General features: G+C 43.9%; 1 protein-coding gene across 1 annotated transcript in view; it reads left to right on the top strand.

The window, feature by feature from the left end:
- Positions 1-13,933, top strand: part of CADPS (calcium dependent secretion activator) — a 548,960-nt gene that overhangs the window by 498,941 nt on the left and 36,086 nt on the right. Inside the window, 2 exon segments of the mRNA XM_023727714.1 lie at positions 244-276; positions 8,868-8,975. Coding sequence (XP_023583482.1) covers positions 244-276; positions 8,868-8,975 — 141 coding nt within the window.

Below are 13,933 nucleotides of genomic sequence, written 5' to 3'. Positions count from 1 at the left end.
CCTCTCTCATTCCCTTTCCCTATCTCTCTCCCTCTCTCTCTGTAACTCTCTCTCCAAAGCAGCAGTGGCTATGGCTGGAAATGAAACAGCAAACAGATTTTATTTTTTAGTACCTTTCTGTTTTTTCCTGGTCAGCTCCGTGTGCCAGCATATTGTTTTAACTCTGATGGTGATACAGCTTTGAGCTGTGAACAATCAAACATAAACAGCAAATTCACTTCTATCCTCTTCTTTCTTCTGTAGGTGAAGGCAGCTTCCAAATATGTGGATGTACCTGTGAGTATCTGAAAATTGTTCTTTTCTTTTCTTTCGTCAGAATTTGGATGGTGCTACTTTCATTAGTTGGTGCTAAATTATATATCCCTGAGTTGTATCATTAGAAAGAGGGGAGCCACGAATATCTCACAGCGAAAGCCTATTCACTCCAGAAGAGGGTATGGTTTCTTTCATCAGGGAGAGAGGTCCTGTTTGAAGCTAAAACCAGCTCACTTTCCTTGTCCCTGGTTTCCCTGGCTTATCTCATTCTCTTATCATCCTCTCCCCTCCCGTATCTCTACCTTGGGGGCAGAGCTGTGAGCTAGAAATTTGCACAAGGGTGTTGGTGTTTTTTAAAGGAAAAAAAAAAAAAAACAAATTCTGAATTTGTTCATTTTGGGGTCAATTCTGCAGTTGTTTTAAGGAAACCTTATAAAACTGCTTATAATTAGTACAGGCCTCATTAATGAAGAGAACACTCGAAGTTCACAGATAAAGCACTTGAAGTTGCCCAAAATTTACATTTAAATTGAGGTTAAATACTACACACGAATGCTGAATGCTCGAGTGTGGGATTACCTGTGATAAATCAGGATACATTTATAGACAGACTTTGCCCTGCCTATTAGCAAAATAAAATTGGGGAGATTTAAATATATTGCAGTAAAGGGGAAAAGAAAATGATTCTGCTTCTCCATTTCTAACAAAGAGGTGTGAGTCTATTCTAAAATATTAAATGTAGAGAGCTTATCTCAACAGCCGCCAAGGACCTTGTACCGAACGTTTCTCATCCAGAACGTGGTTAAGTACCCTCCTTGTTCAAATACTTATTTGTTAAAATTTGTTTTTTTTCTGAAAGAATTTATATTAACATTTAAATTCATTCCCCCAGGAAGCTAAGTGTGTAATGGTTTATTGGCTTATTTCTCCAAGGAAGACAAAACGGAAAATTGGAGTGAACTTAGCATTAGCGTGTGTTTTGTTTGTTTAATGAAAGAATGTACAATCAATAATTATGCTTTGAATTTATATAATGTTTCTCATCGAGGGATCTCAGGTGCCTCCACACAGACAGTCCTTCTAATGGGGGCTGGAAGCACATCCTGTAGCTGCAGCAGGGAGAGAAGTTAAGTGATTCACTTTCCCAAGCCCCACAGTGTGAACTTTCAGTTCACAGGGAATAAGCTACTCCAAAGCTGGGTCTGTTTCTGCATCCTTAAAGTGGAGACAATAATACCTAACTCATGGGGGTACTGGGCAAATTAAATGGGACAACATATGAGGCACACCCAGCGCCACACCTGACACTTGGTAGACACATCAGCAGCAGGAGAGCACGCCGTGGTGGTGATGGTGAAGGTGGTAAAATGCCCACTCTCCACCGAACGGGTGCAGGGAGCAGGGGTGAATTTGCCGATATCGCCCCTCCCCTGCGCTGGTCTTCAGCAGCGCCAGTGCTTTACATGGGAATTCTAGGCTCCCAACCCAATGATCCGGAGCCCCTGGGTAGTGCAAATGGTTAACCTACTCAGCTGCTAACTGAAAGATTGGAGCTTCGAGTCCACCCAGAGGTGCCTCGGAAGAAAGACCTGGCAATCTACTCGAAAAAAATCAGCCATTGAAAACTCTGTGGAGCACAGCTCTTCTCTGACACCCATGGGGTCGCCATGAGTCAGAGCTGACTTAAAGGCAACTGTTCAACCCAAAGGTCTGGTGGCTGAGGTCTGTTTTGTGTAGGCCTGCAAGCAGGGGCGAGGCTACAACAGTGAGGTTTGGTGGGTGTCTGAAAGGCAAGACCCAAGGAGCTGAAGTTTTACGTGGCAGTGAGTGCTAGCGTCCGGTTTTGTTACATTGAGAAACCGGCATCTTTGGTAGGTCAAAAACATCAACTATCAGCAGCTTAATGTGGTTTGACCTCATAATTCCTGTAAGACAGATTCCGATTTATTGTGAAGGTAAGGGGATAAATGGACTGTGTATCAACAAGAAAGCTGCCCTGCTCCGTACTCATCAGTGTTTATGGGTTAATTATGCTAGATCAGAAGCCTTGCTGGCCTATGAGGGCAGCAAAAGAAATGAGCAGCATTTCCCCCCTCTGAGTGGTGCGGACGGTTAGCGCCCTCAGCTGCTAACTGAAAGGCTGGAGTTTCGAGTCCACCCAGAGGCACCTTGAAAGAAAGGCCTGGCGATCTACAAACTTCCAAAAAAATCAGCCATTGAAAACCCTATGGAGCACAACTCTCCTCTGACACATCTAGGGTCACCATGAGTTGGAATCAACTCAACGGCAGCTGTGGTTTTTCTTTTTTTTCCCCACCCTCTAGAGAGGCAGAAGAAAATGATGCAGCATGCCCCAAAATGTGGTGCATTTACCGCTGATGATATATACTATAATAATAATACCAACAACAAGCCGACCTTATAAAGCACGCACTCTGTGCCAGGCTCTGCTCTAAGCACCTTACATTTCATCTCACAACAACCCCAACTTACAGACGGGGACAGCGAGGCACACAGAGGTCAGCTTGCCCCAGGTCCCACAGCGGGCAAGTGGCAGAGCTGAGATTTCAGTGTCCACGCTTACAACCGTGCCGTACAACAAGATAATCTGAGTGAGCGCACAGGCAAACATCTGTTATTGGGATAGTTAAGTGATGATTTTAGTGAGTATTAGAAAAAATATAGTTAGCACGTCAAGCCCATGATTTCAGCAATCAGTATAGCTTAGGACAAAGCTAAACTTTAGAATTAAGCTGATTAAAAATTACTTTTATAGCAATAATTATAGTAATAATAGTATAATGAATGTTATAGTAAATACACAATTTTATAGTAAAAATACCATATTCATATATACTTATATATACATTGTTTACATATAGTAAATGTCTTGGTTCTCTAGTGCTGCTATAACAGAAATAAACAAGCGGGTGGGCTCACCAAACAGAATGTATTTTCTCACGGTTTAGGAGGCTGAAGTCCATGTTCAGGACTCCCGCTCTAGGGGAGGGCTTTCCCTCTCTGTCGGCTCTGGAGGAAGCTCCTTGTCTCTTCTGAGCTTCTGCTCCTGGGCGATCTTCATGTGGATTGGCATCTCTCTTCCCCCATCTCTGCTTGCTCACTTGCTTGTTTTAATCTCTTTTATATCTCAAAAGAGATTGACTTAAGGCACACCCCACACCAATGCTGTGTCATTAACGTCACAAAGGAACCCATGCCCAAATGGGATTGTAACCACAGGTATAAGCGTTAGGATTTACAACACATATTTATTGGGGGACACAATTCAATCCATAACAGTAAATAATAATAGTAATCATTTACTTCTTGAAACAACCCTATGAGGGGTTATTATTATCACCCCATTTACAGCTGAGGAAACTGAGGCACGGAGAGGTGCAGTAAAATGCCCAAGGCCACCTGGCCCGTGAGTCGCAGAGGGAATACCCCAGTGCTGGCAGTTTGCCTGTAGCTCCTGCAGGCACCGTGGTAAGCTGCAGCAGGCTGGCCTGGCTCTCAGGAGGCCGTTCTGTGCATTTCTTTCTAGCTCTACCTTCAGCGAGGTTACGTCAGTAGCTTGAAATCAGCCACGGTGGGAGTATTTACACAATGGAAATTGGCGTCACTATAAATTAGGGTTTGTTTTGTTGGTTTTTGTTTTGGAGAGCCAGTTTACCAGCCTGCCACTGACCATTACCTGCTAAGTCAGTGCTCCCCAAACCAGGATATGCAGCAGTAATACTTGGCGAGAACTTTTGGTTTGTTTTGTTTTTTTCCTTTTAATAACAGTTCCCAGCGCCTTGCCTCCAGAGAGTTTGATTGGGTAGTTTTGGGGTGGAACCTCAGAATCTCCTTCTAAAAAGCTCTCCATGTCATTCTGATACGTAAGGTAAGTTTGGGAACCAATGGGCTAAATCAGTGATTCTTGACCCTGGCTGCATATCGGAAACTCCTGGGAAGCTTTTCCAAATAGTAATGCCTGGGCTACTTGCCAGACAAATTAAAGCAAAACCTCTAGGGGTGGAACCCAGGCATCAGGATTTTCTTAAAGCTCCCCAGTCCTTCTGCTTTGCAGCCAGGATTAAGATAAAATCATTCCTCGAGTTGTTTCTGGCTCTGAAGGCTCAGAGTGCATGTGTGTTGCCCCGTGAGGTTTTTGGCACACAGTTTACTGGTTTAGTTCCGTGTGAGGGCTAGTAGTCAGTTACCTTAGAGTTTTGTCTCTTTTAGTTATCGATACTAATGGAGAGCAGTACTGTTAGCAGTCATTCAAAACATTGCAAATGTTCAAAGCATATCTCTTTGTCTTCGATGCAGTGTTTGACCCTCTGGTATATGTAGCAGATTTGCCTTCCTAATTAGGACTTGCTTACGATACTGAAAATTGGAGTTTGTTTTCCTCAAGCGCAGAAGTGTCCTGGTAGGGGCAAGCTTAGATTAAAATGTCCTGTTTTCCCTGAACCACAGAGTGGTTTATGCACAAATTATCTCTTTCACACATAGATGGAGTTAACCATACAGATATTTATTTATTTGCTGCAGGTTTAACGTATTTCCGAAAATCTATGCCCTAGTCCATCAGTCTGCCACATTTAAAATAAGTAAACAATGTAACTGTGAGATATCAAACACCATCACTTAAAAGTTTGTCCTACTACGTGTAGGTAGCAATGTGCTGTAACGCCCAGTTTATTCTATAGCATCAATTGTTTGGTCAAGTATATTTTCCAGCTAAATACAGGTTATCTTGTTGGTGAACAGTCTTTATTTGAACCATTTTGGTTGGAAATCTACTTAGAATACAGTGCTCACTCTTCCCTGTCTCTGTAAGCAGGGTTCCTGTTACTATAGCTGCCACTGAGTCAGCCTCCAGTTAGTGTTGACCTCACGCATGATGGAATGAATCGTTGCCCCATCCGGCACCATGATCCACGGTCAGTTGTGGATCAGACCATTGTGACCCATAAGGTTTTCACTGACTGACTTTCGAGAGTAGATCACCCGGCCTTTCTTCCTAGTTTATCATAGTCAGGAAGCTCCGCTGAAACTCGTTCAGCATCACAGCAACACACCAGCCTCTACGGACGGTGGTGGCTCTGCAGTACGTGCCTTGGCCTGGAATCAAACCCAAGTCTCCCGAACGGAAGGCTGAACCACCAGTGTCTCATTAAATAGGGTAGACTTGTTGCGATAGAGTCGATTCCGACTCCTAGTGACCCTACAGGGCAGAGCAGAACTGCCCTCGTAGGGTTTCCAAGGCTGTAATTGTTACGGAAGCAGACTGCCACATCTTTCTCCCGTAGAGCAGCTAATGGGTTTGAACCACTGACGTTTTGGTTAACAGCAGGGTGCTTAACCACTGCATCCGCAGGGCTCCTTATTAAATAGGGTACTGACCATAATTTAATTTAACCTTGTCTCAATGGTGCAGGATCCCCGCTATGACTGTCTATTTCTCCAGTGGCTTCGCAGTGAGCCGCTTCCCCGAGGTGTAGGGGCAGCCCGTCCCTGCACTCGCTAGTCCCAGACCCCAGCCGTGGGTGAGTCTGCGTGTCTGCTGTTACAGGTGACGGCCTTCCCCCTTCCCCTCAGGTCTTCGGGAATAGTGATCGTTCCCTCTTATTGGTACACTGTTTCATCCAGTTCCCGTCTTCCCCGTTCCTGGGAAACCATCCCTTGGAATTGGATACATTGTTGTTAGTCGCAGACAAGTCGGCTTAGAGTTACCGCGACCTCATATACAGAGGAACGAAATCCTGCCCAGTCCTGCACCATGTTCGTGATCACTGGCGTGTTTGAGCCCATTATTGCAGCTGCTGTGTAGTACCTTCCAACCTAGGGGGCTTGTCTTCCAGCAAGCAGTCTGTCAGACAATATCCTGTGTGACCCATGGGGTTTTCTTTGGCTAATTTTCGGATGTAGGTCACCAGACCTTTCTTCCTAGTCTCTATTAGTCTGGAGGCTCCACTGAAACCTGTCCCCCATGGGTGACCCTGCTGGTTCTTGAAATACCAGTGGCCCAGCATCCAGCATCACAGCAACACGCAAGCCAAACTGACAGATGAGTGGTGGGAATTGGATATAAAGCTGGTTTCAAAGGAAATGGCTGTGAGTGGGGGGCCTGAGGATTACTAGGAGAAAGCTGCACGTTTTAGTGTGGAAACTGTCATTTTTATTTTGATGTTCGCTCCCCTGAGGTCCCTTTTCTCAGTTCTCAAGTAGATTCTAAAGGTAGGCAAGGCTGTGGAGTGACGTAGCATTGTGAGGAGAAAATCAGCGGAACTCGTGTGTGTGTGTGTAGCGATTTATGGCTTTTTAGGCGTTGCACGTACATTATTTTAACTGATCCATTATTGTAACTGATCATCTAAACAGTGCTTGAAGGTAAGTAGGGGAACTGCTATTAATCCCATTTTGCAGATAAGTAACTAAGGCCCAGAGAAGTTCAAATGATTTGCACAAAGTTCCGATTTGTGGGGGATCCAGGAAAATTCCAAGTAGTCTGACCGAACGGCTTACAAACGGAGGGAGGAGGGGGGCCTTTCCTCATTTGTTCCTGGATTCATTCATTCAGCAGACATTTACTGCGCACCTACTATGTGCCAAGCACCATTCCGTGTGCTTCAGACACAAGAGAAAACAGAAAAAACAAAGCCCTCGTATTCATGGAGATCATGCTCTAGTGGGAAAAGACAGACAAAACAAACAAACCAATAAATAAATAGATAATACAAAGTGAGCTATTGATCAGTGCTGTAAAGGAAAAATGGAGTCCTGGTGGCACAGCGGTTAAGAGCTCAGCTGCTAACCAAAAGGTCCGCAGTTCAAACCCTCCAGCCACTCCTTGGAAACCCTGTGGGGCAGTTCTACTCTGTCCTGTAGGGTCGCTGTGAGTCAGAATCGACTCACTGGCAACAGGTTTGGTTTTGGCTTCAGGATAAAGAAAAAGAAGAGTCCATAAAGACAGAGAACGATGGAGTTTCTCAACTACCTGGGTGAAATGAACCACACTGATTTAAAAGAACAAAACTTGTTTAAAACTTAGATGAAATGCCCCTCTGAGAAGGACAGTAAACCTAAGTGAAGAAAGGAATGGTGAAAATAACCGTTACTGTCGATCACTGTCGTCAGCATTGCGGGCTACTAATAGGTCCGACGAATTTGGCTTTGGATCTTAGCTCTAAGACGGCAGCAGGTACGCAGGAAAAGGCCGTATCTGCCACAGACATCACTCGGGGGGAGATGGAAACCATAGTAATAAGTTTCTGCAGGCTCCCTGGGCAGGGGTCCATCCCTTCCCGGAATGGCGTTTGATGTCCAGCTGCCCAAGAGAGAGATGCCGGCTTAGAACCCACAGCTCTCACTTGCCTCCCGTTGGCGAACTGCTATTGTTTTGTATCAGAAAACTGCAACAATTACAGGACCATCACAGATCCTGCTCAATCCATTCGCTGAAAATTGCTTGAAAGTGTAACATTTGACTACTGTGGCTTTGGGTTGTCCTCATTGTTTTTCAAATTAATACCTTGTCATTGTTTTAGCAGGTGTTAAGAAATGTTACTAGCATCCCAGGGGCCAAACATTGGCCCTTTGCTTGATAATTGTTTGCTTTGTATCAGGGGAAAAAAAAAAATACAGTCCTACTGTTTCCAAACCGTCCTCATTTTCACCCTGGAAATTACACAGAAGTGTTAACTAACTTCAATTTGCAGTGCCTGACAGTCACGTCTTGTAGAAAAATGATACTTTGTGATCTAAGGTAAATCACAGTAATGAAAACTCATCTTTTTAGTGATTAGCAAACATACGTATCTACGGGGGAGAGTTACGGGGTTTGTGGCAGCTCTCCTAACGACCCATAGTACAGTGTTTTAATGGGTTTCTTCTTGGAGATAACTTTGATTGTGACATCCCAAGCACTGTGCATTCTGAGTTTCTTTTTTTTTTTTTCCTTACAATAAATTGTTTCCTAACTACTGGATGAACCACCTGCTTACCTTCCCAGAAAATCTAATTTATTTAAAAATCAAATCTTTTCTCTCTTTCTTTTTTAATCCTGCATGGGGATGCAGAGACAAACGGTCAGATGTCTGCTAAGTAACCAGATTAGCAAATCCTCGCTACATACTCAGATTTAGTAGATTGAAATATGGCATTTTTACTTAGCACTTTCTCAATTTTTTTTAAAGAGGCAAAGGGTTTGGGGAATGCTGTCTGTCACCTTTCCAATATTAAGGACGGCAGAAAACAGAATATTTTGTTTTTCTTTAATTGGGGTTTCAATCTAAAGAAAAGCTGGAAAATGTCTCTGGGGTATTCAGTGAAGATTTATCCATTGGATTTTTTCTACCAAAAAAAAATTAATAGTAGAAAAATACCTATAAGACCCTGCAATTCTAACTCCCTTCTTAGCCAGGCTTGATTTCTGGAAAGAGCAGGAAGTTCTAATTATCAGTTCCTACCAGTGCAGGCTGTGACTGCAAGGTGATCCAGCAAAGGCAAGGTGGGACGGGGTGGGGTGGGATGGGGTGGGCTGCAGGGAGAGAGTAAAGATGCATGGAAGATGAAGGAAGAGGCACTGTCTGAAATGGCGTTTTCATGTTTTCCTGCAGAAGCCTGGAATGGACGTGGCCGATGCCTACGTGACTTTTGTCCGCCACTCTCAAGACGTCCTTCGTGATAAGGTCAATGAGGAGATGTATATAGAAAGGTTATTTGATGTAAGTAAATGCCTTCTCCTCCTTGAAGACCAAGGAGGAGACCCTCCAAAATGTGACAAAATAAGAGACAGGAGGATAAGTCACATTTTGAGAACATGGATTGGTCCCAATTCCTCTCCCTCTGCCTTAGGCTCCTCTCTGTCGTGCGTCTGTTCCGAACCCGCTCTGGTGTGGCAGTGTCTTGGTCCCGATCTGCGTGATACATAGGACAGCCTGGCTCAGAGCAGGCTCGGAGCATGCGAGGCAGCTTTCTCTAACTGGCAAAGACCTTTCTCAGTCATGGTTCTGCTCCTGGCAGTCTGGCCGCTCTTTAGGGCGATGTTCTGGTCGGGGAGGCTGAGGCCAACTCCCTCACCTGGCAGTGGCACCAGCTGTGGCAGGCAGCTGTCCAGTGAATGTTACATTGTTGCCGCTTCAAAGATGCTTTTGTTTCTGGAAGATTAAAAACCCTCCGTCCTGGGTTTCGCAAACACTGATGCCAGAGTTGCTCAGCTGTGCTGGTTCTCACCCGTAGTGCCTCTACGCACGCACCCACCTGAAAATCTGTGAGAATAAGCCAGTGTACAACGAGCAGGTACATTGGGCTGCGAGACCCAGCTGTCAGCTCTTCCGAAAGCACGTTTTTCCAGAAACATACGTTTCCGAGGGTTAATCGGTATCAAGCAATCTTATTGCCACTGTGACGATATCTGCAGTGCCAAAGCAAGCCACTGAGGCAAGCAATAGATAAACCAATAAAGGAATCTGCTGCAGCCTCAAATTGCCTGCTGCTTTCCGGCCAAAGCAGACAGAGTTGCCTGAGCTAGCCAGATATTTCGCCTCAGGTTTCCACCGAATTTGCCAGTGTAGACCGGCCAGAGTGCACGGAAGCCAGCGTATGTGTGTGTCCGCGTGGCGCTAACTGTGCTGCATACTTCTGTCTCGTCAAGCGCGAGCCCTCCCGTCCGGGTTCCGTATTTTTAGCGCCAGCCCAAACATCAATGTTTCGGTCTACTGTGGAATCGTGTTTCTCTCTCTTTTCTGTGATCGTGTTTAGTAATTTCCATGGAGTTTTTTGTTGTTGTTTTCGTTCCGCAGCTAACTGAGCTCATTGTTGGCACCACTTTCGGATTCTGCCGCTTCTGACTTTTGTATGCTTTGTCTTCCAGCTCATTTGCTTTCCTCGTGTGTTGAAAAGGCTTCCTTCCTGATTTTCTTTTCCAGTCACCCCTTTTCTGTGCTCGATACCCCTTTCTCCTCCGTATCGCCTTTCTTTGAGAAAATCCCTCTTACTTTTTAATTCCCACCCGTCCTCTCTCTTTCGGGTTAAAATGGAACTTATCTCTCATGTCAAATGTTTTATCACATTATACCAAGTGGCATGAATCAGAATCAAATAATCTTCCTGTGTACATCTTCTAGCATGACCCACATCCACTGAGAATGCCTCATCCGTGCATACAGCTCGCCAGCGGGCCCTCCCCTTCTCTGCATGCCTGCCTTTCTGGGAGTCCAGAGCCTAGCCTGTCAGGGGCAGTCACCCATCTGATAGGCATTGAAAACAGACAGGCCGCACCCTCGGCTCGGAGGTGGGAGTGTAGACACCGTGCCCAGCTCTGCCGAATTCAAGAAGCCGGTGGATTGTTCTTTTCAATGCCTAGGTTGCCTTTTTTTTTTTTTTTTTTAACTGTTCCCATGCATGCTGTAGGGTTGAAGAGTGTGTTTTTTTTTTTTTTTTTTTTGGATCAGTATTTTCCAGTTCTCAGTTGTGTGCGGCCCGTGCCTGAGTGTGTGTGTGTGTTCCAGCGTGAGTGTGTGCGAATCCCCTCGAGCTCTCTGACGCTTGAGAACATCTAGTACTGAAGGTGATGTTTAATCTGCAGCATTACTGACAAATAACCCACCCTTCCCTGTTTCCTGTTTTAATTAGAAGTGCAGAGGGACAAAAAACATTTTTTTTTAAGTAGCCTTGTGGAAGGCAAAAGGCAAGTTGTCCCCTTCTGTGGCTCTTTTTAAGGCCAAGTGCAACTGAATCTTGATTTAGAAAGTAAGCGTGCAGCCTTGGCTAGCGCAAATGGTAAAGCTGGACTTGCCAGACTACTGAAGAACGCAGGCAAATTCAAGCTCCCTGGCCTTTAATGTAATTAGTAATGAAAATAAATATTACAAAGAATAGGTTTCTCAGAACTCAAATTGAGTTTCGGGTCGCTCAGAAATTCCTTGTTGAATGACATTGACCAGCCTAAAATGACTTTAGTATCATGGAAACCCCCAAGATTTAGTATCATATCGTCCCAATTATGTTTTCCCAAGGAAGTCTTTTCAGTTACACCCTCCTGACTGTCTGCTTTGAAAGGCTTAGCGGGTACAATCATCTGCGTGCATCACCGCCAGCCCCGTGGACAAAAATCTTCAGGGACTTATTGAGACATAACGATTTCCCTTGCCATTTACTTTCTTACTTTCTAAATAACCTGCTCCCCTGATTTACAGAATAGTGGTGCTAGGCAACCTAACTGATGAAGTGCAAAAAAAGTTATTGAATCTGTCACGGATTTAAACATTTGTCATTTGAAAAACCCAGAGCTTCTCAAAAGCTTCATTACCATGCTGTCTCAGTAATTTAATTCAGTACTTACTGTTTTTCTATAATCTAGTAGCAAAACATCAGATTACCAACATGTTTGATTATTTTCGGCTTCTGTTTCTTAAGCGTGGCGTTTATTTCTTTGCATCTATGCCCTGCAAGACTATTGTGTCCATCGAGCTGAACGAGGGAACAGGAATACTAGGGCCGAAGGGTCTCTGAACCTGCCACCTTAAATTTCTTCCTGCCATTAACTTTCTCTTTAAGCCCCCATTCCTTAATGATTAGTGGCCCTGGGACAGGTTTCTAAACAATTGGCAGGAATCGATTGAGAAGGATTTGTTGATCTGCAAGGTTTCTCTTCCAAATTGTTGCATTTTGATAAATGGCAAACATGAATAATAAAAAATTAGCATTTTGAATGGAGAAAAATCTCTCTCTCTCCTGCGAGATTGTTTGCTGTTTGGGGGTTGTTGATTCTGACTGTTATGTCATTCTCTGGTTTTTAGTTCCTGTGGCATCTGTCCCCGCAAGGCGTGTTCTCAGAGTCCCTGTGGTGTTTTTAGCTGTGTTTCAAATCGCAGTGTTACTTACCTGATAAATCTTTTAAGTCCTTGCTATTCGGTATTGTTCCTTCTTCTTCTTCTTTTTTTTTTTTTTTTTAACCATTTTGGGTTTGCCCTTGTAGGAAAGGCTGGATGGCATTAGTATTTGTGTCTGAGGGTATTTGGACTAATAGCTGGTCATTTAATGAGGGCATCGTCTGTTGTAACTAAGCCCCTACCCCGGTGCGCTCTGAGATGGTTTTCTCTCTGCCTCCTCATTGTGCTTTTGGCTGGAAGTGGGTGCTTGTGGGAGATTATCTATCGGCATAGCATTTGGGGCTCTATTTTGATGTTCTGCATTTTCATCTCTTTTATTATGTAACTTAGGAACAGGCTTTACAAATTCATCCTCACTGATTTTTTTTTAATAGGCATTCTCTAGATTTATTGAAGAAATACATTCAGATATAAAGTTGCCTAACTGAGTTTTTTTAATGCAGTGAAAGTTTCTCTGTGTAGCAATATAATTGATTTATATAGTCTTTCTATAAAACATTAACAGCTTCTTTGATAAGACACCTAGGAGAAACTAACCACTCCAAAATAAAGTGCCATCGGAAAAGAATCCACAAGCTGCTTCTCCTAATATTTCACACGTGTAGCTGTATTTTTTCATCTGTGTCTCTGCAACATTTTTTTCTAAAAAAGGAAGTACAATCGTAAACTCGTTTCAGCTCCTGCAAAATAACAGTTTATAATATTGTGAAACCACAGATTCAGAGATTTAAAGCAGGAGAATAATCTGTAAAGAGTAGAGAATTTAAATTTTATTAAAGCTGCTAAATATTTAAAATTTAAATAATATTTGAAAGAAAATCAGATTGCTGCAGGACCGAAGTGGAAGCTTGGCCCCCTGTATTGTGACTGCTGACTTTGAAAGGAAATAGAAAACACCGATGGGAGATCATCTTCGTGTTCCTAAAGCAGCAGCTAAGGGGGGAAACATCAGCTCAAGAAGTCACTGAAGGCAGCGATTTAAAGCTGGAGTGTCCGGAATCATGCAGACGGCTTTTCCCCCTTCTCTGGTGATTAACTCGACATCTTCCCCCAAACAAAAAACAAGCTTTTTGAAATTAGACATCAGATCATCAAGAGAAGCACCTAAGACTTCCAGATCTAAACAAAAATTAATTTATTTTCTTTCCTCCTTGTCCTTCTTGAAGACACAGACCGAGGAGAAAATCGGGATTAAAAGAGATGTGCTTAGGGTGAATTCATCTGCTTAACCCTCCCAGGCTCGGAGATGAGTGATTAAAAAGCCATCTCGAGCTTGGATGGGATCCACGCTGGCCCCAAAGCCGCGTCCGCGATCTCTTTCTTCAGGCTGTGTGTGGTTGTGAAGCAGGCCCGGGGAACGTTTGACTAGAGATGATACGTGGATTATACAGGTCAATTATACACTTAATCTGCCTTCTGGAGGATTAAGTCTTTGCAGACTGACTCTGTATTTGGCTTCTCCGTGGTAGTTCTCAGGTCAGGAAAGAGCCCCATACCGGGCTGCCTTGTAAGGCCTGCCTCAGGCTGCTCCAGCGGGTTTGCGGGGTTCTTTGCCTGCACGGACTGTAATTTGCTGTTTCATTATCAAATTGTGTGTTTGTCCACTTTATGTGTCAGCACAGTAATTGAGTGTGAATATTTCCCCTTAAAGGGGTAATTTGAAAAATAAAGCCTCTGCCTATTAAAAGATAGTTACTGTACTTATATAGGAAACCGGAGATCACCTTATTTTAATAATCTCATTCGATTACAGAAGCACTGTACATGCGAACATGTGTTAATCCAAGTAG

The sequence above is a fragment of the Trichechus manatus genome, unplaced genomic scaffold, assembly GCF_000243295.1.
Source record: "Trichechus manatus latirostris isolate Lorelei unplaced genomic scaffold, TriManLat1.0 scaffold00001, whole genome shotgun sequence".
In the NCBI taxonomy this organism is placed as follows: Eukaryota; Metazoa; Chordata; class Mammalia; order Sirenia; family Trichechidae; genus Trichechus; species Trichechus manatus.
This window is presented reverse-complemented; position numbering and strand designations above follow the sequence as displayed.